The sequence below is a fragment of the Rhopalosiphum maidis genome, chromosome 2, assembly GCF_003676215.2.
Source record: "Rhopalosiphum maidis isolate BTI-1 chromosome 2, ASM367621v3, whole genome shotgun sequence".
Lineage (NCBI taxonomy): Eukaryota > Metazoa > Arthropoda > Insecta > Hemiptera > Aphididae > Rhopalosiphum > Rhopalosiphum maidis.
This window is the reverse complement of record NC_040878.1, coordinates 52,401,601-52,429,500: the sequence shown is the minus strand read 5'-3', so window position 1 is coordinate 52,429,500 and position 27,900 is coordinate 52,401,601. Positions and strand designations below refer to the sequence as shown.

The 27,900-nt window shown below is 29.2% G+C and overlaps 1 protein-coding gene across 2 annotated transcripts in view; it reads left to right on the top strand.

Annotated features, from left to right (window-relative positions):
* The first annotated feature begins 2,720 nt into the window (after positions 1 to 2,720).
* The window catches only part of LOC113552280 (CD63 antigen-like), a 34,525-nt gene continuing 9,345 nt past the window's right edge, over positions 2,721 to 27,900 (top strand). The window contains exons 1-2 of one of the 2 annotated variants that reach the window (XM_026955083.1): positions 2,721 to 2,856; positions 2,944 to 3,023. In XM_026955083.1, coding sequence (XP_026810884.1) covers positions 2,964 to 3,023 — 60 coding nt within the window. In that variant the 5' untranslated portion in view covers positions 2,721 to 2,856; positions 2,944 to 2,963. Of the gene's footprint in view, positions 2,882 to 2,943; positions 3,024 to 27,900 lie in introns of both variants that reach the window. The other variant, XM_026955081.1, reaches the window with a different exon arrangement.

The window sequence follows — 27,900 nt, the reverse complement described above, 5'->3', positions numbered from 1 at the left end:
CTTAGTGTAGAATAGCAAGAATAGATATTCAAGTTACTAATAGGAAAACGACATCTAATCTAGAATTTAGATAGTATATACCAGGGGTCACCAATTAATATTTTTGAAGGGCCTCATTAGGAATCTGAAAATTTTTCACGGGCCATAAAAATTGTAAGTACGTATTTACATTATTTAAAAACCAATAATATTTAACAAAAATAATAATCTATAATAATAACACATATAATGTTGTCGTAATATGTGTTATTTATTCTTTGTCTGCGGATCGGATAAAATGTGTTCGCGGGCGGTCATTTAGCGACCCGTGGTATATACTAGTCTATACTCTATAATACGCTCTATATGCTCTATGCTTAATATTAGTCAACAATCAGTAATTATTACACTAATTATTAGCATATTATAATTTACAATTATTAAATATAATCAGTTTTGTAGGGGTTTTACAATTATTTAATTAGTATTTATTTATATAAATTTTAATTGTATGCAACTATACAGGGTGATTCACCAAGCATACTTAACAGATTAACTCCTCTTCTATTCATGAATGCTGTTATTCAAAAATGAGATTTTTGGAAATTTAAATATACTCATGACTATTATTTAAAATTATTGAATTTTTGTTCTACTTAAGGAATGTCCTGTGATTAATACAAACTTCTATTTTTTAAATGAGAACTTCACTTTTTTATTGTAAGTTATTTAGTGAATAATTTTTATGATAATTTTTACATATCAAAATAAAAATTTGAACAAGTAGTTTTGTTCATGAAAAATATACTTTAGAAAATATAGGGAAAATAGTGACTTGAACATAGGTATTAGTAATTAACAGCATTTATAATTCATACAAATTGTCCAGAAATAATAAACATCACTGGATTCAATATTATATTTATATTATATTTTTGTAAAACTATTTTTTAGTACTTTTATCTTAATTGTAAATATTTTAATCCTTTAAGAATTAATTACTACATTTGAAAATTAAATCTTGTATCAATCACAGGAAACTTCTTCAGTAATACAAAACACACATCAATTTAAAATCACTACATACATCGCTCTGCTCAGAATCTAAAATCTTAAGAATTTGAGTATATTATCGAATTCAAAAAACCAGATTATGAAAAATGAATGTTTTTTTATTATAAATCAGATTTACATTTATAATAGCAAATATGATAAAAATTTTGCTGAAAAAATGCAGTTTAGTTCCCACACGATTTTTTTAAATTTTTTCTTTCAAAATGTATGTTTTAAAGCACTGAATACAAAAGTCTAATTAAAAATTCTCGTAAATCACTATATTGCAGGTTATATCTTTCCAAAGTTTACGATTTTACGCATTTACGCATGCATACGCGAAGTGTTGTATACTTAGCTTTCTTACGTTTTCGTATTGAATTTTTGCCTCTTGGCTCTTATTAATTTTTTTTCTTCCTAATGTAGTTTTGATGAAAAATTTAGATTATACTTAGATTATTATATTCAACGACTTTAAAAAGGCAATAAAACTGATAAATAATAATGTTTTATTTTCGTGAATAAATCCTTCATAATAATAAAACAAATTAACATAATATCACATCTCGATATCACAATATCCAATATCTCTAGGACCCTAGGCAGTGAGTATGCGTGTATCGGCACTGGTCGCTACGCTCTTCGGTGCCGTCGTTCCCTCCGCAAATCGAAAATATCCCTTGACTTGTTATGCAAAACCACCTCATGTAGGTCACAGCCCATAGGGTAAAAACTAAAATTTATATTAATAGTCATTAATATTAATAAGTAAACGTAGGAAAGCAACGTATACAGCGTTTAGCGCATGCATGCGTAAATGCGTAAAATCGTAAACTTTGGAAAGAAAGAACTTTCAAAATAATGTTTTGGGGTTTTTTTTTATTAGACTTTTGTTTTCAGTGTTTTAAAACACATTTTGGGAAGAAAAAAACCGAAAAAATCATGTGGGAACTAAATTGCACTTAAACCAATTTTGCAATACATTACTAAATAAAAGTTTTTTTCCTAAAAATAATTTATTTATAAGTAGTATGGTTTTAATAAACAATTTTATTAAAAGATACATAACTACCTATAAATAATGATTAATGATTATATATTTAAATAGATATCAAATATCATGAAAATCAGCTTAAAATCATTATTATTTAAAAATTGTACCTTCACGTTTTGTATGTTCGTAATACTAAACACAACTCACTTTGAAAATGTTAGGTATAGTCCTATAGTAAACCGTAAACAGTTATAACAAAATTAAATTAAATGATTTGTTATTAAATATCATTAATTTTTCAAATAATTTCGTACATGAGAGTAGAGGTAACATAAACGGAGACGAGTGCTGAACGAACGTTAAATTTAAATAAATAAATCGAAGACAATTAAAGTATTTAAATAGTATATACACTATATACACAGTAAAATGTTCATATCCTTAACACGGTTAAGTATTCCCGGTTTTCCGTGTAAACATTATGTCACCACTGTAGTGTATCACTGGAACCACGGTAGATATTACTATAGGAGATTATTATAAATTATTATTAACTCATCGGAACCTCGCAACTTTTATCTGAGCTTTTGGTTTCTACCAATTTATACCATCAGATGGCGTCTCGTCCGTTGCCGTTTTGGTCGCGCAACCTGTCGGCGGCGTACACGCTCGTGGTTCGCGTTTCCGTTCAAGACGATCAAAACAAACGCAAGCAACACGTTCTCTCGCCACTAGTCGCTACAGTTTGCCGCCGTTCATGTACGCCACACCACGCACAACGCACTGATAACACTAACTTCATCGTCATCGCCGTAGTTTGTTTTATTATTGTAAATTATATATTTTTTAACTGTCGTAAGTTCGCCAGTGTTTCACGTCCGGACGTCGTCAAGAGACATTTTTTTCTTTTTTTTCAGTCGCATAAAACCGCATCGAAATGGGCCTAGGCACATCCACGATCAAATACATTTTGTTTTTTTTCAACTTTGCGTTCGCTGTGAGTACCTACAAAAGTTGTTCAACGTTTTTATTGCTAATAAATAAATACAGGTGCACACTTGTCAATGCAGTGTTATATACGTATATTTATAGTCGTACCTATTTAAGTCTTGACGACACTAAAATATCTTGAAGTATAATAATATACAGGACGTACTTTTTATACACGTCGTGTAATAATATTATTAATAGTACCGAGAATTCGACGATCACATAAAATATGTAAATTTAAACGAAAGAACCGATACGATACACTCTGTATACACTATAATATAGTTCATATTATATTTAATTTATATAGTCATTGTTGCCGTTTATTGTCGTGTTTGGTAGTATCCTCCTTTTTTGAAGATAATTTTAATAGCATACATAAATATTATTGTTTGGTGTTCCGTGATTTCAAAAAGTTTAAGAAACACTGCACTATATTATGCATAATATTATATAAAATCCATAAACCTAAATCCACTTTATATTATTATAATATTATACGGGTATAATACAACATGCGTATAGTATTATGTTAATGTAGTAACATGCACGTTGCACATTTTATTAGCCATTTAGGTAATATAGGTACTCCTCTTTAGCTTATCGTATACATCGACATTTAGGTGCGCCTTCTATAGTAGTAGGTACAAAATTATTATGTGCAATCGCTAACCGCTAAGGCTTAGCTCGATACATTTTTAAACACATTTTAACGAATAATATTATAATTGATTCAAATGATATATTCAATGTGGCGATACGCATTATATACCTATATGTACGTAGTTATTCTATAACGTCGTATATTTTATCAGATATATAGTAATTTAACACGAATGTCGGACTTTCGATTTAATGTTGTTTGTATAATGTGTACTTTCCTACTATAGCATAGCTATTACGTTAGACTCTACGACCGTTTTTTCCGTTTTGAATCGACATGTCCTCCCCTTCATTCCGAATACGTGTGGTGATTGATATTTCATTTGGATGTTTATAATACAGTGTATATTATTATTTTAATGTCTTAAAAAAAAACCAACCTTGTCTTGACTAAAACCAAAACGTTATTATACGGCTGTATAAATGAAGTGTTTACAAAAAGCGTATAGTGCTTGCAATCTGGACTGCTGGAGATTGTAGTGTAAGATTTTTTTTTAAACATTTAAATCGTTTATTGATTGTTTATTTAATATAATATGTACGATATTATACCATATGTTCTATAACTTACGATCGAATGCAATCAAAAGGAAAATAAACGAACTTTACTCACGAACGTCTCTAAATGACAGATTATTTTTTGTTAAGGACTGGTAACGAATGTTATTTCAGTAAACTTGACTTTGTTTTTTATATATGTTCGAGTGCACGGGCGGTGGCGTTGGTGATAATAATTTATAAACATGTAGGATATAGATCATAGTGTACCTGTAGTCCATAGTTCTCTGTAGGTATGTAATAAAACCACATAATGAATTCGTGACAACCAAAAAAAAACTTGCATACAATTAAATCGGTCGGCTGTTTTTCTCACGTAAGTGCGCCCACCTACAACGGCGCATCGCTTTATAGGTTTACCACAAAAGGATAATACACACCTACTCTGACGACGACCAAATTATGAAATTGTTTACTCATAGACGGAGCCAAATCCACGAATGCATAATACGCTCGACTGTTAGACATTGACTGCTGCAGTTGCACAACTACCTACCAATTTTTGTTTATTTAATATATACCAATATTAAAATAATACTCATTACACGTGCTCGTTGTTGTACACTGATTTTCGATCTCTTGCTAGAAAATGAATCGTTCCGAAGTAGAAAACTTATGCATATTGTACGCACACACCGTAAATAGCACTACACAAATAAATATGTTCCTAAATTCCTTTAAAGTAATTTCTATTTCTATAGGAATATCCGAGTGTTGTATATTTTAGGCTTTATTTTTATTTCTTCCACATAGCGATAACCAAATGTTTGACGGTAAGTAATGCTCCGCTCAAAAATTTTAGAAATTACCGTGTAACATCCCAGAGAAATCACACACTATACGGCTAGTAATTTTTACTTCTCAAACAATTATTTACTGTGTACTCAATTTTTTGATTTTATGTAAAAGCTATTTTTCAAGTTATATGTAATACATTTGGTGAAATAAAATAATAAAAGTTTTGCATACGATTAATATTTTTTTTAGAAGCACCGATTATTGGTCATACATTGCGTGATTCTTCGGAATTCAACATAATAAATTTTGATTTTTTTAAGTGAAATAATACCGGTTAAACTATATGACGTAGTAGTGAGTTACCTGTGTAGTGGGTATGAAACGAAAACGGGAACAGAATATACGATAAATAAATACTAAAATACATACTATTTAATAAACCACTAGCGCAAGTGGGAAAAATATCTGTCGGTCAAAGTAATAATAGAGCATCACTGCACTTATAACATAAATACATAATACGTACATATGAGTTGCGAGTTTGTGACCAATCAAGTCGGCCTTCGTTAGCCTTAACTCAGTTAATTTTTTATTCCGATAAACACATTTGAACGTTATCGATATCGGCTGAGTACACACTGTTGTTTACTTTTATTTATTATATTTCCGTCATTCATCATCGCAGTGTCAACATAAACTTACGAAAATAATTTTCACCGAGTTTAATCATAATAGTTTACTAATAACTTATCAGTAATAACTAATAAGTAATAATAGAATATTCTGATTATACCTAATAACAGTATATAAATATAATAATTATTCTTGGAATTGTGGATTATTATCGCGTACTTAACTAAAATTAACCATACATTGCATGACAACAATTACGCAAAAGTATTGTTCACATAGGTATTATTTCGTAAAAAAAGCGTATTAAAAAGAAATGAATTTAACGCTACAATACCGCAGTTGCCGGTTTCATTTAGGTACGACGTAACATACCCTGCTGTACTACAATAGTGTTGTCTAATGTCTGCGTTTTATTTAATCGAAGGAAATTCATAATTTATTATAACAAGTAAAATACTTTAACCACATCATATATTATAATACAAGTTTTTACAATGTGCTGCAGATCTTTCTCTTTGAGATTTTTTTCGTTAATTTATTCATCGTTTTTAAACTCAAACTTATAATTTAATTTTGATTTTGATAAGAAAATAAACATTGTGTTATTCTATTTGGAAAGTTATGATTTAAGACATCTGATGAAATATTATATTATTTATACAACTGTAGTTTGGAGTGGTGAGTTTAGGATGATCATACGAAAAGAAAAACATACAACCCGTTTTATAATACAAGACTTTTTCACTTTCCTTCGTAATCACTATAGATAAACTCTCAAACACGTCACTGGTTGAGATCGATTTAAACAGTTTATGACGTCCTGCAATTGTATTTTGTATAGATCCTGCAATTCAGTCCACTTAGCCTTTTTTTTCTCACTTTTTTAAGGAATAAACTGACTACTGACACTATATTATATATTACTAATTATTATCATCTGCAGCCACGGTACCACTTTAAAAATTACATGCACCATACTGAAATGGCCAATGAAGTAAAAATATTAACTATTTATAAATATTTTATATCAGTTGGAAGTCGACAGATACTGCTTACATCTTAATCCTCACAAAGCGTATTTAACTGACATGGTATATAATAATAATAACAATTTAACAGTCGTAAAATGAGGGGCCGGAGTCATATTTTTTATGTAGGTAGAAAGACTTGAAGAGTTTTACACATACACACACTCGTAGTAATATATAATGCGCGTATTGTATATTTGTATTACTTTATAACGTTTGTTTCGAATGACGACGATCGTCGGCCTCGCGAAGACGACAATACATGTTCGGTCTAGAAAAAGTCGTGCCTCGTACAATTGCCGTTTCCGGCAATGAGCCATCACTTATAAAGTTATAAGTGTTTTCAAAGTCTTGCGTTTTACATCTGTTATAGTACACAATTTTATAATATGATATACAGTGCAGGTATGTCGTGAAGACCATCACGTTTAGTATGTACCTACAAGCTAGTCAGGCTACAACTCAGTTGTGATAATAATTAATAACTGAAAAATAGAGCACTCATTTAAACGTTCTTAATACTGCACACTGGGCTGTAGCCCCTAATATCGGGCTTGAAAGTGGAAAAAGAGTTGTTGCTTGCAGGTTAATCCACCCCGCCAACCAAAACTTATATAAGTAATAATAATAAATGATAATTATGATTAGTATACGACAAATCGCCTGCGTAACTAAGTTATATGAACACTTTCAGAGTGTGGACGTGTCCACAATTTAGTGTCAATCGGTTCAGTAGTCCATACAAACGTAAATTTATTTATATTTATATATTATATACATATAGACATTATAATTTATACGACAGATAGTAACGCATGTACATTTCGTTTTGTCATGTATACAGTTAGTCCAGTGTTTCGGTAACAACGATTTACATATTCGTGACACTATTATCATTATGTCGGGGTTTGCGATAATTAGGTACGTACCGTGTCATATTAGTTTATAATGTATATGCAACCGACCAATTTATGTTTGACCGGTATGGTAATAAATGTGGTGCATACCTACGCCATAATTATATTATAATAGTCTAGCAAATGTGTCCGTTTGTCGTTCTAAAGGAATCCGTCCGTAGTAACTATTCGGTCAAAACATTAGTCTATAATATGACTCGTTTCACTATATTATCATTATAACCCAACAATCGAATATCCGAATATATTTCCGGTCGATCGTTATTATAATGACATGGCTGGTTATGAATCGTTTCATGAACTCGTGTAACATCTGCGATTTAATATATGTTTTAGTGTTGTTATTTTTTTTTTTGTGCTGTGTAAAACATATATGCGATTGTGTTGATCTTATGCCGCATATAAAACGACACGTAGGTTGGGCACTTCGGTATACTTTCATACAACGGTGAAGCCTCTGAACGAGAATATACACCCAACGACGTCAGAGCAGTGTACATGAGATAAGAAGTCATTATACGGAATTATAGCCTTTATATTTTATTATGTACATTGTACATTATGTATATATTTTAAGTATGTTTACGTACGCGTTAGCGTGTTGCACGCAAAGTTTCTTTCGAGATTTCATATCTCGTACAGCTGTTTAGATGAGGTATTTAATATCATTAATCTATATATATATATATATATATGTATTTGTGTGTTTCTGACCAACGAGTTGTAATTTACGTGATATAATATAAATAATGTCGTATATTAATACTTGAACTGTATGATAGTATTTTTATAACGTATTCGTGTGTGGTATTCATTTGATCTGACGATGCAGAGATGATGGTGATTTGATTTTTTCGTTTGTAAAACACTTGTACGCCTATTTAATATAAGTGCGATGGCGGCACGTAGTTTCACTCTAATGCGCGTGGGCTATACATTATAATAAGGTCGTTTTTTTTGTAATTACATATTATCCGCGATTGTAGAACGTTTCATTTTCGGTATGGGCTATATTTTTCTCGTGTCTTGTTTATAGACACACAGTACACACAGTAGGTACTATAGGTAATTGTGTATATATATATATATTTATATAAACCGGAAAGAACCTGATTCTTTAACCACATTTCACCAATTCATTTGTTTAATTATCAAAACTCTGAGTTTTGAAATATTGAAAAAGCATTATATTTTTAATTACTTAGATTTTTGACGGCATTCATGTCTACAACTGTCTTGTGTGATTTTAAATTTACAAAAAACTCAGAATATTAGAATAAATGTATAATTTAAATTCCAAAAATGGCAATGGCTAAAGTATCACTTAATATAGTATTTATGTACAATGAGTTTCTTTAGGTACTTATATAAAATTATAATGTGTTAATTTTTTAAGTACCAATTCTCTTGGTAATTTTTGTTTGTTTATCTATTTATGTTGATGTACAAAATGCTGGGTTTGCTATAAACTTTTGTTAATCTGCTTGATCTATAAACTTTAAAAGTTTAAACGCTCATATAAACAAAATAACTATTGAATAGTTTAACTTTCAGGTCGTAATGTAATATAATAATAATAGTATATGCCTACGCGATTTTTTATAAAATCTTAGACGAAGTCGAAAGTGTTTTTTTTTCGTACTACAATCAGAGAAGTTATCGCGGGTGTCGTATCTTCTGGCGGTCGACGGAACTTTCCAAAAACTAGTTTTCGTAGCGGTTCGTGGATCACGTTGCATACTTGCGCGCTGTCGTGGATATAGACGCACGAGAGCGGTGACTTTCTATGGAGCATAAACGTCCACCCGCAGGCAACAATATATATATATTAACATTATTATTGTTATTTATTATTATAAATTGTAATATAATATATTTTGTGATTTTTCGCGGATACTTTCCATATTGCTGTCTCCTCCCGTCTCTCCCGCCTTAGTAATAATAACAATAATATGTCATGGTATCAAATGAAAACCTATTATTATACTCAGACGTGGTGGTAATTTGTATATAAATATGTAATATTATAATTTCGATGCGCCGTATACAATACGTATCAGTATATCACAGTGCGTCCAGCTGCAGACGATTTGTCTGGATAATGATAATAACGTTTTGATATTGTTTAAGTATCGGTTTTACCGATTGATTTTAACGATTCGTAACGACTAAACAATTCGTATTAGGTGTCCGCTCTATATTTTATTTGTGCCGTGTATACAAACAGGCTTCTCGATGTTTATATTATCATTGTGTTATTATTTTGTATACGGTTTAATATTATAATATTAATAAATAATGATAGTAATAATAATGTAAATATGTGTCGGAACTGGTACAAAATAATATAATACATAGCAATACGCACCGACCGTGTTATTCCTATTTGAATGGGTACGATACAGAAAATGTGCTAGTGAAGTGAAAGCATAGGTATTATTTAATATTTATTATACTATTTCGTCTTCAAATACACACGAGTACAAGACATGAATGTTCAGTTACCCGTTTTCCTTATATTACGAAGAGTAGGTACAGTAATAAAATATGTATATAGTATGTTAAACAATAACAACATTATAATTATAGGTATTATAACTATACATTTTATAACTGGTAGTTAAGTATTCTTTATTCACTTTTATTCTCGGATTCTTAATACACACGACGCCCGTAATAAATAATATAGGCACGGGAATATAGAAACGCTCTTAGTAGAATTTGAACATTTTTTTTTCCGTTGTGGTGTCAAATAATTGTTTTTTTTTTAATTATTAGACAAATTATAATTTGTCATCACCCAAAAAAGAAATAATATATATGTGTCCATATGATTGAACATTGATAATTTATTGCTATATTCTATGGTACCTAGCGGATAGCAGGGGTGATTTATATAAAGTTGTAATATTGTCAACTAAATACAGTTAACCTTTGTAGATAGATTCATTTCAGAAATATGTTCAACAACACATATTATTTTGAGGATTGTTACCATTTGTTATACCATATAAGTAATATATTTAATGCTGTATAAGTTTGTTTTCTTAAAGTTTTTGATTCGGTAAACTTGTAATTGTCAAGTGAAAACAACTTTAAGAACCATTTATAATATTTACTTTTACCAACCATTTTATTATATTATTTTGTAGGAAGTATATATCTTTTTTTGTTTAAATTTCTACCCTATAAAAGCTGTTTTGTATGCCGATAAGATAAAATAAAAAACGTACCTAAACATATTTAATATTGCGAATATTTATTTTACTGTTTCAATAGAAATAAAAAATGTATTTTAACAATATTATATAAATGTTCGGCAGGAAACAGTGTGTTAGAGTAGTAGTATTAAAATTCGGAAAATATGACCTCGTAAAACGTTCCTTAAGATTACCAAAAAGACAAGAAACACTAGTGCACAAGTGTTCTACAAGTAAGATATATCATACATATTATGATTTAACTGTGATTTAATGGGTCCAATCAACAGCTTCACTACAATCAATCATGTATATTATCAGTATATCACGTTGATACATGTATAGCCATAAAGGTTTAGTGTTGTGGTATAAGCACATAATATTGTGCTTGTATATAGATCTTTAATTAGATTTTCGAAATGTCGTGAGTGACAGTTGAATTCAAAAACACCGATTAGAAATCGACTGGAGCAATAAAGTACACAATGACGGCAATAGTGGCGATGTTTGGTAGATACGTTCGTTCGGTCGGTCGAAGTGCGGAGAAAGGTCGTATAATGGAATATAATATTAGTATATACGCGCATGGGAGTCGACGAAGACGACGGGATCGAATAAGTTTTATGAAAGTGAAAGCTTTTCTACCGGAGATCTTAGAGAGTTTGCTCTGTAACCGAGGAAATTTTTCTTTTTTTATCGGAGTACTACAATAATATATAATAATATAATTCGTCTATCATCATGGGCGGTTCACCAAATAATTTGCGGTCTTGAAAATTATATAGATTATTTATATTAAATCGTATACGCTTCTCTTGATTCGTTAAAGTATAACGCATGCAAATCGACATAATATCAAAATGTTGATAGACATCGCATACTCCCTGTGTCGTCAATCAGTCTTAATTTATAATAGTTTCGGTTGGCTTACAATGTTATTAATTGTCGTTACGAATCACTTTATTATTTAGGTATTCTAATAATACATTTATATGCATTTATAATGCATGACTATGTTAGTGTCTGGGATTTTTTATTAAAATTAAAAATTAAAAAAATTAATGAATACAAATAGCAACTGTTAAACGTGGGAAAAATTGTTTTCGCAAACAATATTATAATATGCGCAGCGCATACCTCGACAGGATAATTATGCGTAGTACGCCGAACGATTATTCAAAGATTTTTTCTATTTTTTGTACGCAAATAAGTACGTATAATGTATATTATCACAAGTAATTAATTGTGTATTTTCCGATTACAACGGACAATTGTTGTGTCGCTTCCGTTTTCTCATATTTTTTTCCCCTGAAACCCGAGTCCTTGGTCAGGCCAGAAATATAATGCTATTATATTGTTTAAAGTTTGAATTCACGGTCATGGCTGTAGCGGCACTGCCCTTGTAGGTGTCATGCGTATAGTCGAGTCGAAAGTGTTATGTGTGACGAACCTAAAAATTAAGATAAAAAAATCATCTTGGCGTAAAACCTATACGAATCATATTCCGGAGAGTTGATATTTCTCGATAAACAGCAATAGAAACAATAATCACTTTTAAACATTTCGCGACTATAATACGCGTAAGTACATCTAACAACACAAATAACGATATGATAAAAACGTTTTATGTGATTTATCATAAGTACATCTTCTTGAGCTTATATAAGCGTGATGTACAGTCTCCTACTGTAGATATATCATATTTCTGATTTAAATAACTATCTGTATAACCCTATAAAATATATTGGGAATTAAAATATATCGTTATTTGTGCTATATATTGAGTTACAATGAAAATATAAATGTAATGAAGCTTCTATGCAGTGGTTTTATTGTCGAGTTACATTATTATTCTACAGTTTATAAAACATTAGTAAAGTTTTTTAATTTTCCAAAAAAGATAATAGGTATATGAGATGTTATACACTGATATTGTTTTTATTATGTATGTCCTATATAAGAACCCGGTAAATATTTCAGAACTTAACACAATTCATAAAAGTATGATCAGAACTTACTTCTGGGCGTGACCCATAGTTTGGAAATCTATATAACAAACTCTATACAGGTATGATTGCATATTGGGGAGACACAGAATTTTTTGAAAAAAAATATTTTGATGAAACTCTTAAAATCTTTTCAAACGGTGCTGCATATAATGTAATCTTGAAAAAATCGTATAGGTACCGAATGTGATTTAGTCGAAGAAAAGTGTATTTCAATTTCCAATACGTGTATATTCAATTAAGGTATATATGTTATACGGCTAAAGTAAGAAGTACAGAAGATAAATTTGATCGTGTGCCTAGATTTTCTACTTTATGTCACGTCTCTCTCACACATATAAACACACACACACGCACACATATAGACATATATCATAATGCGGAATGAATCGGATTCGTACACCGTATAGCTTTTGATGACAGATGATTACGTATATTATTATATTGTGTTATAGTCGTCATATAATATATTATACTAATGATGATTGATTGATGAAGTATTATTGGCAAACAAGTCGCGAGTATGCACAACTATCGGCGCTTTCAATGTCAGATTTATGATAATGAACGAGTTTGACCTACAGAATGGTGGTTATTGTACGAGTTTGTGTATTATTTAACGTGTAAAATATTTATACGCGGGTTGAAGAATTATGAATAGTTATATCGATGAACTATATCACGATGCAGACTACTATGTGTATCGGTTAGGACAATAGATAATTGTACGTCGACAAATTAATATGTAATATAATATGCAAAATAATAAAGTAATATTTATTATATTAGATCTGCACAAACAGCTCAGGATTTGTTGGTTTCGATCAATCGAGATTTTTATTATTCATCGATTTATCGAATCATAATAATTTGATTGTCCATTTTATTGAAGTATCCAATTTTGTTAATAATAGGTATTATACATAAATATATTTTTAAGCATTTTTATAAATTTATCACTGCATAGGTCCGTAACGTGCAGCTGTTGCAGTAAATAACAATAACACATAGTATAATCTATTTACTTAAATATAATATTCCACCGATACATCGTATGCATATATTATAAATTATAATTTATAGTCACATAACGATCACCAAACATAATGTACCTATCTGTATAATACAAATAATGTACGATCATAATATTACCATGATCAACCGGCGATAGCCTTCGTTGGATTATACATTTTGATTCGTAATATATACATATTTATATGTATATATATATATATATATATATATCATCAATTTATCTTCAATAGTGTTGATATTTAGCCAATTTAGCGAATTATTAATTAGTAATGACTATTTTGTTAAGTTAATAACGTTATTTCTTATCCATTTAAAATAATGTTTATAACTTATTGTTGTAGAAAATTATGAAATATTCATATAATAGGTACCTAGTCATTATCATGAATATCTACGAACGTAAACGTTTTAGTAAAAAAAAAATAGTTATTACTTATTACAATATGAAATCAATATTATGGTGCATATTTGTTTTCTAATTTAAATCAACGTAAATATAATTAAATATATATTAATATATACATATATGAATAATAAAAACAATGACGATGGGCTTGGAGATAATTTTTGTTATAGTAATATATGCATAATAAACGATCAAGAAATATTAACAATGTCAGTCAATATAGTATACTTTGGAAGTTTGGAACACTACCTAATGAAGTCAATAATGTAAATAATTACGAATTATCATTATTTCTTAAAATGTCTAATCTCCAATGATACTTATATAATTTATTTTGTTCCATTAAATGATTGAATAATTTCCACTATTTCCTAACATAGTAACATATATAATTTATTGTAATATAGTAATATTATAACAATCTAAATAATGTAATATGTACATTTATAATAATATTATTTGATGGAACTTTTTTTTTTATAATTTCAATAAAGTGTCGTATTAAATTATAGTTTTAGACATATTGTCACGGTGTTACGTACTATATTAATATCTTATTATTATTATCTGATACATAAAATTTACATATTATACCATATTATAATATAAGCATCATACACATAATACATATTATATATATATAGATATATGTATAGGACTTATAATAAGTCACTTATTATATAGCGATATATTAAATAGGTACACCTGTTATTTCGTTAAAATCCAAAGTTTTACAAAATTAAATATTATCGTGCAAATATTCTTTGCATTATATTGCGCAAACTTGTATATAATATGTAAATATTTGTTTGTGTAAAATTTAGGTCGACAAACTATTTACTATGTAATTCTCGATTCGCCAAAAACATTTGCTGAATAAAATCCAAACCAATTTGTGCCCCATCAACAAGTTTTGTTTAATTGCTATTATATTATTATACCTATGTCGACATGTCGTCTCCATAATTGAAGGGACGAAGAAGAAAAATATATTAGGAGCTTACAGTTTATTTTTTGGGACCTTCGGATTATAAATTCTGCCTTGATCGACTTTTATCACAAGATATAGGTAGTTTTCAAATTTTAATCAGATGAACTTGAATCACTAGAATTGATCTAATCTAATTTAAAATTGCGTATTGTTTACAATTATTCATTGCTGATACACGGACTATACAGTATATTATTATTATACATTTATAAGTATCTATTTTATATGTATTGGTACTCAGCCAAATATTCGTTGTGCATGATGTCATCGGGGTTGGTTTCTGATTTTTATAATCATGTATGATATCCCCACTGTTATATATATATATATAGTTATAATTTATAATATTATGTAACGTACATCCATTGATAGCTGGTAATAATATTAATGAACAAAAATATTTGCATACTAATGAAATGCAATTCTGCAGATCATAAAATGTAATATAATCTCGTTGGTTGTTTAAGACTTAACTTAGGTATACAGTAGTGTCGCAATCACAATAATTTTGAGTCACCGGCGTAAAAATATTTTAGAGGTTTTGTTGTAAATTAATTTATTCTCAGAGATTCCAATATTTTAGTCGATAGCAGTTTTATTTCCATTATAATAAAATTATATAGGTTGCGTTGACGACGAATTTGTATCGTTTACCTATTTTCAAATTTACAGCCGAATTCACATTACACCGTATATTATCGTATCGTGTTTTATATAATATATGATATAATATTTATGGATGTAGGGTTATCTACATTATTTACAAATTATTCCACGTAAATTCATCTTTAAATGGCACGGTATACATAAGAAGAACACGACTATACATAATATTTAAGATCACAGTCGTGCACGGCATAAAACGCAGACATCGAAAAACGAGTGTAGGTACTGACATAGAAACAACAAGCTTTTGGTACGGTGTCGTTAAAATAAATGTGCAATAAACTGCGGTCAATCGTGTATAATTATTATACTTAGTCTTGAATTGTTTTTTATTGTATATCATAAAATATAGTGTTCATTCATGGCATAATCCAGTCGCATCGTTTGAAAATATATTGTTGGCGTTAAATATTTATATGTTATATAGAAACTTCGCGACCAATGAAGTTGACTCAGACTATTCTGTAGTTGCATATACTGTTCATATTCGTTGTACGACCATGCGAATCTTTTTTTTTTTTTTTTTGATCGAGAATTGAACGGCACTACAGACGTGTAGAAAAGAGTTGGCTGCGGCGACGGCATTTTTCTCAGACTGGGTGACGACGGAAATTATTTCTGTTCTATATGACAGGGGCGGATCCAGACCAAGATAACAGGGGAGGGGGGCAATTTGTAAAGAGCACATATTAATTTTGATAAAGTATTTATTTAGGTGTATACATAATACATATGTTACTTTCCACAGCCTCGTACAGAACAAACAAAATATTTTTTATAGTAATAGTAATACAGAAATATATCACTATAATTTTGTTACCCTTGAAGTATAATTAACTTAAATAACTAAAATCAGGGACTTCAGCTATTTTTTTTTTTTGAGAGAAGGAAGGGGGGGCGATCACCTCAATCGCCCCCCCCCCTCTGGATCCGCCACTGCTATATGATTCATGTATATACTCGTGGTGTGTAATATTTATGCGATATATTTCTTAATTAAAATAAAAAACATTCCTATAAATAATTATTTTTTAATATAGACTATTATGATAGTTATTTATTAGTAGAAGATTGTGTTTTTTTCACGGGGAAACGCAGTGTCAGCCTCTATTGACAAACGGTCCACTGATAACAATATAACGTATACATATTTATAACAAATAAATATGTAAGAAATACTTTATGTCTTACTTAGTACGCGACAACGATTAGTCTATAGGTACTTATAACACTATTATTATTGTCACGTTTTCGTAATTAATTAGTAATGACTTAAGTTTTAAGTATTGATTTAGTTTGAACTATTGTCAACGTATTCGACTGTTTAAAAGTTACCTATTGCAGTAAAATACGCGTTATACCCATATCTACAGTGAAAATAATTATTATAGGCGTATGTTTGCGATAGCTGCTATGTGTGTCATATTATACTCGCAATATCGTATTCTTTTAACTTATTGATGATATAAATTATTATAAAAGTTTTGATTACACACCTATATGTACATATTAAACAGATTATTATACAACACGAGAAACGTTAATTTTTCGTAGTTTAAAGGTATACAATTAAGGTATTTTCATTTATATAAGGTCAAGCCGAAATTAAGATATTTTGAAGTCCAGTAGCTAATTTTTTAAATAAAGCCCCATTCTGAAAAAAAAAATCAGAAACATATTTTAGAATCTTAAATTCTATAACTATTAACTACAGTGAAATAAATCAACATATTTTATAATTTATTAAAGAATAACAACTTATTGCCAAGTAATATAACATTAGTGAATATCACCTTAAAAATGTCCAATAAACGTTAATTTATATTGGGTTGATTGACTAGTATTATAATTACTAGATATGTTGCTTTCTTCATTTAAAACTGTTTGTTTCACTAATTCACTATGTACAAACACGTTTTGAAATTGGTTTTTAATACCTAAAATAAATATCAAACACATTAATAAATTATAAATGTAGTAAATCTAAAGCTAAATAGGTATATATTTAAAATGTATTACTTTGAATATAATCAGTTAGTAACAAAACATTTTGATTAAATTGAATAACAGTATTTTTTTAATTTAAAACTGTTTTACTATGTATAGACACACCTTGAATTTAGTTCTAAATACCTAAAATCAATAAAAAAACACATTAACAAGTTGAAAACTCATGAATAAGTTGGAAAAATCCTTTTTTGAATTATGGACAAATGAAAATTAATATTTAAATTTTGCAATGAACAGTTTTAGTGTAAAACATTTCAGTATTTGTTCTTAAAATTAAAAAAAATGAAATAAATTATAATGTCCCTCGTGCATTTCACGAGATATTGGAATGCTGCCATGTTGGCTAACGATAATAATATAATCATTCTGTACATCCATCATGATTACCGCTGCACATCTCCGGATGCCTTGATCATCGTGGACTGAAGCCCCGTTGAAACGCGTGCACACACACACACACACACACACACCAACGACAGAACGCAGGAATGATACGAAAGTATAGTCAGATCGTATTGTCTCGGCAGCGATCGCATTCGGATCAGGTAGCTCGGGTTCCACTTTGCCTACAATATCTATCGTTATGATTTAGGTCATCGCTGCAGCTGGGTTTACCTTACCGTGTTCAGTGTACACATACGCCTAGACGATATGACGTATTCGACGTGACGTTTTGATTTCAAAATAATATATTAAAATCCGATTTAAATATTATAATACACTGTGGACTATATACACAACGCGATATTATTAATGTCTGCTGCAGAAGACTGACTGTGAATTCGTCTATCGACGACGGTAAAAGTATGATATAGGCACATTATCATAATATTGCATATATACGGCATGGAACGAAAAGAGAATATAATATAATACTTAGATTTTATGATGTGATGTGACTGATTATATTATTTAGATACAGTTTCAACGGAATATTATTTTCTTATTTTTTTATTTAACGGTGATGCCGTTCTTGTTTTCGTTTTCCAATCGATTAGCGTTGTGATGACTCTTTATTATCATATTTTGTAGGTAAAACATAATATTATATTAAAATATAATGTGGTGTGGAGAAACGTTAAATGTATATAATATTTTTTGATTATCATGTGGACAGAACGCTGCTAACGATGACGGTGGCAAGGGTTTCAGTAATTTATTACATCTAACATTGTAAATTTTTAATTTTTCAACGTACTTCGACTAATATCAAATGTGTACATTTAGCAGCTTTTAATTTTTAATTTTACATAATTGTTAATTCGAGTGCGTACACATAAATAAATACTTTGTAGGTACAATACCGTTGCATTTCAACGTGATACATTTTAATACAACAATGTGCTGTATATTTGAACATAATATGACATGAAAGTTTATAACATATACACTTTCCGAGCTTGCCATGTTTTTTTATACCTATCGAAGTTCTGCGACTGGTTATTTTATTGTGATGATGGATTTATATTCGTGCATATGTATATTTATTACTTATACATTAATGAAAGTACATCATTTACATAAACATATACATTTGTTATATAAAATAGCACAATATAAATATTTTAAATTTTAATATATTAGATGTCGTAAAAAATTATATATTCGTAAATATACTTAAAAGTAAAATATAACTATCGAGCGGGTGTGGTATTATAGTTGTATACACACACGTGTATAACTATACCGAATACGCGTTAGCGCTTAATATCACAGATTAAATAGTTTGATCCATGACAATACACACTTAACGATCACGTAATATTTTCTGTTTTTTTACTTTGTATATAATAGTACATTGTAATATTATATTTCTATGTGTTGTTATAATAAGTATATTACTTATAGGCAGTATTAGAGAACGATGTAAAGGCATGGATCTCTTTTAAAATAGTCATCTAAATCTGTAGTTTCCACGAAGTTAAACATTGTAATTCTAGTTAATGATTTATAAAAATAAATGATATAAATGATAAGCTTTGTCCCTAGATTTTTTTCTTTCTGAGACTTAAACAGTTTTTGATGATTCAATAGTGTTTAAAAATTTAACTAGCTAAATAAGTGCAAGTGCATATTCTCTATTTTACACACATGATAAGCGTTGCTAATAATTTAAATTTAAGAATTCTATGTGCAAATGTAAGTATATCTAAATATTCATAATTATTGTGTACATTGTTACGAGCGAAGTCCAAGCAAAGTGCCGGGAAATCGATTATTTGTTACTATCTACTATTTGTTCGATTTATCTCTGTTGTTTGTCTAGCTAAATGTTTTCTCAGCAATCTCGAACATTGAATGGCAGAGCAGACCTAATAGATCTGCACGTGGTGCAGTCATTTTTTGAATGCTGAAACAGTAGTATACTAAATACAATCCGAAATATACATAATGCATATTGCATAGTTATAATAGTATCTTTGCACACGTCACGTTTTAAGTAGGTACATGTATATTACGAAATAGCCGTGGCGCTAAAATAATAATATATTATAAAAATAATAATAAAAATATATTTGGAGTAATCGTATGTTGAAATTACATAAAGAGGTATTATATATGGTTGTGTATGTGTGTGTGGGCACACATTTTATACCGGGTTTCTTACCTACGTAATATGTTTATTCTTCTTACAACACTTGCGATGGAATCGGATCGTTCTCAAAAAAAAAAAAAAGTACGACATTTCTGATCAGTATTTTCCTACGTACCTATATATGCATTGTATATTTGTATATAAATACATTTCGTAGTTGTAGTTTAAGTAATCATAGGTAGGTAAATTATGTAGGATATATAATTACACCTAAAGCATATAGAATATTTTGTATCCCTGACTAATGTAGATCATATACCTAATCAACAATGAAAAAAAATATCACTTACTAATTAAGATTTATTCTTTTATTTGCCTTTATATGTTTTATTACAATATTATATTCTATTAACATATATATATATATATATATATATATATATATTAAGCATATATAATTTGTCATAACTCATAACTAATATACCGTATGGTTTCAACATTTTTTTTATCGTTCAGGATTCAGGAGAGATAACACTATGATGTACAAGCTTATGACAGTAATACGTATATACATATCATATGATACATATATCGTTATAATCTTATAGTTACATAAAATATAGATTAAAAAGATGCAATCTTTACGCTGTGCGTTATTATTACTCTATTTTCACGGTGAGCTCCATATTGTTGTATTTATATACTTATATAATTATATGTATATAACATTTAATAATATGTAGAGCCGTACACTATAACAATATGATATAAAATCATCGTAATAGATTTTAAATTTAAATTCATATAATTGCAATTAATGGTAGGCAATAAGTATTTTTTTCGCCGATATTATTATAAAGCCACATTAAAATATATATAATTAGTAGATATGTAATATGTATTGATTGTATTACTATATTTACCAAATTTCAACACTTAGTTTTCCCTTCACAAACAAAGGCAAAACGGGTGTATAGTGGAACGTTGAGGAATAATATTTACGTACAGCTCGTCAAGTGATATTATATATTATACAACAGATTATGGTATTAATTTATGTCTGTTTATTATTATTACCGATGACGAATGCAATATTCTGCCAAATTTTTATTTGTAAGTTTTATGTCAAATATTAAATGATAATTTTATTTTGACAATGAAAAAGCTTCAATATACTAATACTATCTACCTTCAATACAATATACTGGAGTTATTTTGTTTCAGAGTTAAAATTTTCTATAATTTTTAGTTTGCCGAAGTTGTAAGTGATCTTCACTGTGCACTCGTAAATTACTAGTTATAATTGTTAAGTCCAATATGTCCTTGATAATGGATATTTTTAAAGTAAAAAGGAATGAAGAGTTCTTATTTAAAAAAAAATATGCACATTAAATTTACCAAAATACATTCCTTAAGTAATACAAAATATTTCAAGAATTTTAAAATATTATTTTTAACTATTAAGGGTAGGTATATTATTTAAAAACTCCAAAAATTATAAATTGAAAAAATGTGTATTAAATAAAAAAATAGGAGTTATCAAGTTTGGTGATACATTCTGTATATTATTATGTTATACACTAGTGTATTAGATAATAATATAATAATTTAGTTGCAATGCGATTATCAGATTTATTACATCAGTCATTAATGATGAGTAATAAGTCATCGACATTTGTGCGTTATTTATTATCTAAATTTTGTATTTTTTTTCATAACATGTTTTATCATATTCGATAGCAAGTTTTTTTTTTTTTTTTTATCGAGTTTGCTGTTTATCTATCATGGTATTAATTAGTAATTACAATTATGAGGACGGTAACTGAGGTGCAACCGCGTTAATGTATTTCAAAATTTTATAATGGGTTAGCGTCACTTAACTAGTCATTGTGTGTTACTTACTTATTAGGTATTTGTGTATACAACATTTACAGTAATTTAAAGCTACTTAAATTTTTTTTCAATTAACTTGAATTGATCGTTGTTATGCATATATCACAATAAATTGAAAATAAATTGACCATATATACCCATGACGCCCTCGAAAATATTGTATTTTTTTTTAAATATTTTAAACACTTGTATGTATATTATATATATGAGTATATAATATATGTCGATTCGACTTCAAAATTACTTCCTGATATTATTATATTATTTACGAACAATTTGCGTGAATCAGTTATCGCTGTTTACGCGTGTGACATATATATTTTATATATGTCATAACATGCAGCTACAAGAATAAAAGGCTACTGGCATGTTTGTAAATTAGATAAAATAACAACACAGAATTATACAGTATTCATAATATCGACTATAAAGGACACAGGGTGAAAAACTCAAGGTTGTAATAATATTGATTGTACGATGTACATAATTTATTGGCTATGATAATATTTTATAAGGACTGGTGTGTAATTTCCTCGATAAAATGTTTTATTTATACTGTAAAACTGTATAAGTTTAAAAATATATTATATTATTGAACAATTAGTATGTCCTGTATGAATACACGAGAGATAAAAATATTCATTTGAAACAATTGTTTCAAAAATTCATTCGTAAATAATAATGACCCTGACCGTTGCGATCGTTATATATTTGAATTGATTTAGCCGATTAAGAATTTCTACAATCCTTTATAGATATACTGATTGATCAAAAGTACCTTGACGATGGTAGAAAGTAAATAGGTACTCAGGAAACATGATCTACTAGCTATAGTTTTTTATATTTTCAAAAAATAAAAATAGTATATCCAAGTTTTTTTATATTATGTATGTATAAGGCATATCCGAAGGATGTAGCAATTATCCAAAAAACAAGCGATTGTCATATTTTTCAAATATAGATATAAATACATTAATTTTTTTTTACGTTTATACAATATCGAGTATCGACTATGAAATTATATATTTCATTGTGACTTGCACCGGGCGGGTAAATATTATTAAGTATGAGATTTCGTATTTTTTAATTTTTTTTTTATTTTCATTCAAATATTTAAATAAATAACATCGTGTACCTTGACATGTTGTTTTAACCTGGTTAGGTATAATTTTATATGTGTACCTATACATGCAATACTCGTTCCATTGGAATCTTTTCGCATATTACAGTAGGAGTATTGTACGTATTGAAAGTATTGAAACGCATTCGCGGACGACAACTCGATAATCATGGTTTGCAAGAGAATCGAACCACTACAACGTGGGTGTGGAAGGTTTTCGCGGAAAAAATTAAATATTGAATATGTATACCTAGTGTATAACACACTATTTAGTATTATATGTATACATTTGTATACGTTATATAGTATCTATATACTAACAGGGCTGGATTTATAATTTTTGAGCTCATTATAAACAAATTACGGGCCTCATTGAAAATGTTTCCTTATTCTGTCGTGTTGTTTTCATGGTACAAATTAACATTAAAAAAAACTATATTTTTGCATAGATAAATTAAATTAAATAAATGATTTTTTCTATTACGGTGCAATCGCAATAACATATCAAAATATTTTTAGTTATTTTTTAAATATATCAATAAAAAAAAGCTTAAAGTAATTTTGTGGGGTCTCAAAAAAGTAGAGCTCCCGGTCAAATCTGGTATTGTAAACTAAATGATTATATCTATATAATTGCCGTGGTAAATGTCATGTATATATTATCGCATGTAAATATAAAAGTGACGCATGGATTTGCAAATATGTTCTGTATGGATTATAGACATACCTATATAATATAATATTAGATTATAAATAGGTGTGTATTTTTTCTATTTTATGAACCATTGTCATTCGATACTATACTTATATAGATATTGATATATATTATGTCAATAATATTTGTCTTTAGTTTGGATACACAATGTTACCGCCGTCCACTGAATTATGTACAACTGATGTGAGTTTTTTTGTGGTTCTTGTGTACAAACAAAGGAGTTTTTTTTCAAAATAGGTTTAAAATTAAATTATATAGTTGGCCGGAAAACATCTGACAGTCATACCGACTACCATAACTGCATTTTAGGATGCGTTTAACGGCAGTTTGTACTTTAAACAATCTTCGGCCGTCAGTATTCCGATAATAATAATAATTTGTATAGTTTTTCAAAAAAATACAATATATAGGTATGTGTTTGACTGTAGATCGTGTGAACCATTCAGGAATAAGCCGAGTTTTTATTGATTCGTTTCGGAACAGTATAATATAATATTATCATCATTTTCAATCGAAAAAACAAAGATTTTGTCACCGGTCGGTCAGTCATCGTATTTTTCGCTATAGTTCTATAACGATTATATAGTGTAAAAATATATAATGAAATACAATACCATATAATATAATATACAATATATAGTTATAGTAATAATTAAAAAAAATAATAATATATTATGTGACAAAACGAACCGCAAGTCTTCGAGTTATGTTTTTATAATAATAGGCGCGCGTTGTACTATCGAATTGTTGTTGGGTGAGGGGATGGTGTTAAGGTGGAGAGGGAAAACGATTTCTGGTCTAATGATTTTAAGCGTATTTTTGTGTTTTTTTTTTTTATCGTATAGATACACCCAACACCTTTGTCGTTTGACATAATTCATTTTTATTCGATTCGGTTGTAGGCTCACGATTTTTTTACCACATTTTTCGGTCATTATTTTGATTTTATATACTTACGCCATGCTTAAGTTTTTACAATGATTATTATTATTATACACACGTACAGCTGGTGCGTAACTCATAATCGTGTAGGTATAATAATATGATGTACGGCTGGGTACAAAACTACTATAATAGGTACCCTAGCTAGCCCCTAGGATTGATGAATGACGAAGCTGACAACAACCTATAATTGGATTTTTTAACACGGTTCGTTTGTTATTTTCTCGCCTTGTCGGCTTGTTCGATAAAGTTTTTCTCGGTTTTACTACACTTCATCATCGTGTATACGGTAGCATAATATTATAATATAATTTTACATGGATACTGCGGATATTATTCAATCAGGTCCGGGATGTGTATGAATTCGTAAGTGCCGAATTCCTATACATAACATTGTTAGCTGGGGTTTAGGTAATATTGGTTTATTGTTTAGACTTTAATCTATATTTTTTACTCAACGCCACTTTTAGATTTTCATAAATCTTACACCGCCCCTCCAATAAAAACAATAAAAAAAATATAACTTAATTTTCATAACAAACAATTTAATTAAAGTAAAAATAAAACCCTACTAACAATTTTTAATTGTATACACTAAATTCTTATTGTGTATTATTTATATATATATATATATATTGTGCATATGTACATAGTTCTGTATATTACTTTTAGTTCGTTATTTTAAGTTATTTTTGATTGTATGCAGTTATCTATACATTTCATTGCAATAAATTATGAACGATATAAATGGAATTCTAAGTCGAATCGCCTTCCCTTTAGCGCTCGCTTAAGTAAAACGCCCTCTTCGAATTAAAAAAAAAAACCCACAAGGAGACTCACCTAGGGAATTATTAGTCTAGACTCTATAGTATGAGATCATAGAATAATTAAAAAATTTTAAATTCGATAAATTTACCTAAGACTGCTAGGAGTAAAAAAATATAGATGTATACCATGAAGACGAAAATCAATATTATTCGTATAAGTAATAATTTAGGTTAGTATTTTTTTGTGACGGTTGGAGGTTTGGGAAAATAATGTGAAAATAAACTAAGCGGTAGTAAGTAATGACTACTATATTCAGATTAATTTTATAATTATATATATATATATTCAAGCACACCTATTAAAATAAAGTTATAATGATGGAAAATTAGTAATATAATAACATAAAATGAATATAGAAAAATAAAATAATATTCAAAATCAAGCTTAATGCTTTGAATAAAAATAATAAATAATTAATGTGTTGCAAAACTAAAAGGATTACACCTTAACATAGGAAGTTGTTAAATATTAAAGCGATATTTTTGCCATCACTATAAAATGTGTGGGACTAACTTTTCTCTTGCTCTCTCATAATACAGTTATGCGTACTAGATCAATAATTGTTAAAAATATTGACCGTATAATTGCAAACAAATACGATTAATAAGACTCACAAACTCTACACTATATTACGTATGCAATACAATAATACAGACGATTTCGTCATTCATTCATTCGGTCGAGAATAAAAACATTTTATTGAAATCCAGAAAGTCATTCTACGCGTTCTTTTGTATAACGTATAGCATATACTCACATTTTTCGTTTCACTCTACATAATATTGTCATTGCATAACTTCGGTGTACATTGAAATCATTGAATAATACTTAGTGATTAGCTTTATGATTCATTTAATTACTCTTAGTAGATTGTTATCAACAACCTGAAGGTGTTTTATTTTTATTTTTGTCGGTACCTCCCGTAATCCTGTTGTCCGCGGTTTGCAGACCGGAAACACAATTTTTTTTTATTCTAATTTAAACTTTTTACTAATAGTGTATCGATTTATATAATAATACATAGCTAATATTAATTATGATTGGCAACATAAAGTAGCTTGTTCACTAATATGTGCATATTGACATTTATATTTGTTATTATCGCATATTCCTGTAATATAGTCTTGATGGGTATAGCTGTAATCGGTATTATGTTGCAGTGCACGCTTTGCGCATTCAGTAGTCGCGGTATACTGCGTTAACCACTGCTTATAAGGATATAAGTAAATATTTTTTTATAGAAAATATCATAAAAAATCTTAAACCATTCACTGGCTTATGCATACATTAATATGTCTTATCAATTATCATATTATCGTAAATAATATCTTGAACGAACTGATTGCGGTACGTCGGGCGTTGCGCAACGCCGCGTTCGTTCTTACAGATGGTTGTCGGACCGCGCTGAAGAAAGTGGTTGGAACAACGACAATGAAATAATTACGCATTGCTCGTTTCGCTCGTCGGATCGAGAGGTAATTGCGTGTTCCGAGACGCGCAAACGAGTAACGGCGTATGCCTATATTATATGTACGATGCGCGCGTCACGATCGCTCGTCGGGCAGATGATTTTTTTCCGGAATTCCGACTGAATCGGATTGTTATACACGATAAACACGTGCTTTAACGGATAATCGTGGTTCAAATATTTGAACCGATCATTTCACGGTTTCCAAAAATCCGCGAGCGGCGATATCGACGCGATCGCGGCCGAGACAAAATATTTTGATATCCTTCGGGTACTTTTGATGCAGTCTTGCGCATAATATACACGTATACAGCATTACTGCTGTATAGTACCAATGTACGATTTACCATGTCCATTATAGCTGTACGACGAGCGGTCTGTTTTCGTTTTTAATTTCATCTCTGTCATGGCGACAATGATAATAATAATAATAATATATCGCGTGTGGCGTGAATGCGTGATATAAGCAACGTGCGCGCACGCGTGTTTGTCATATTCGATCATAAGTAATGGACATATTATTATAAATAT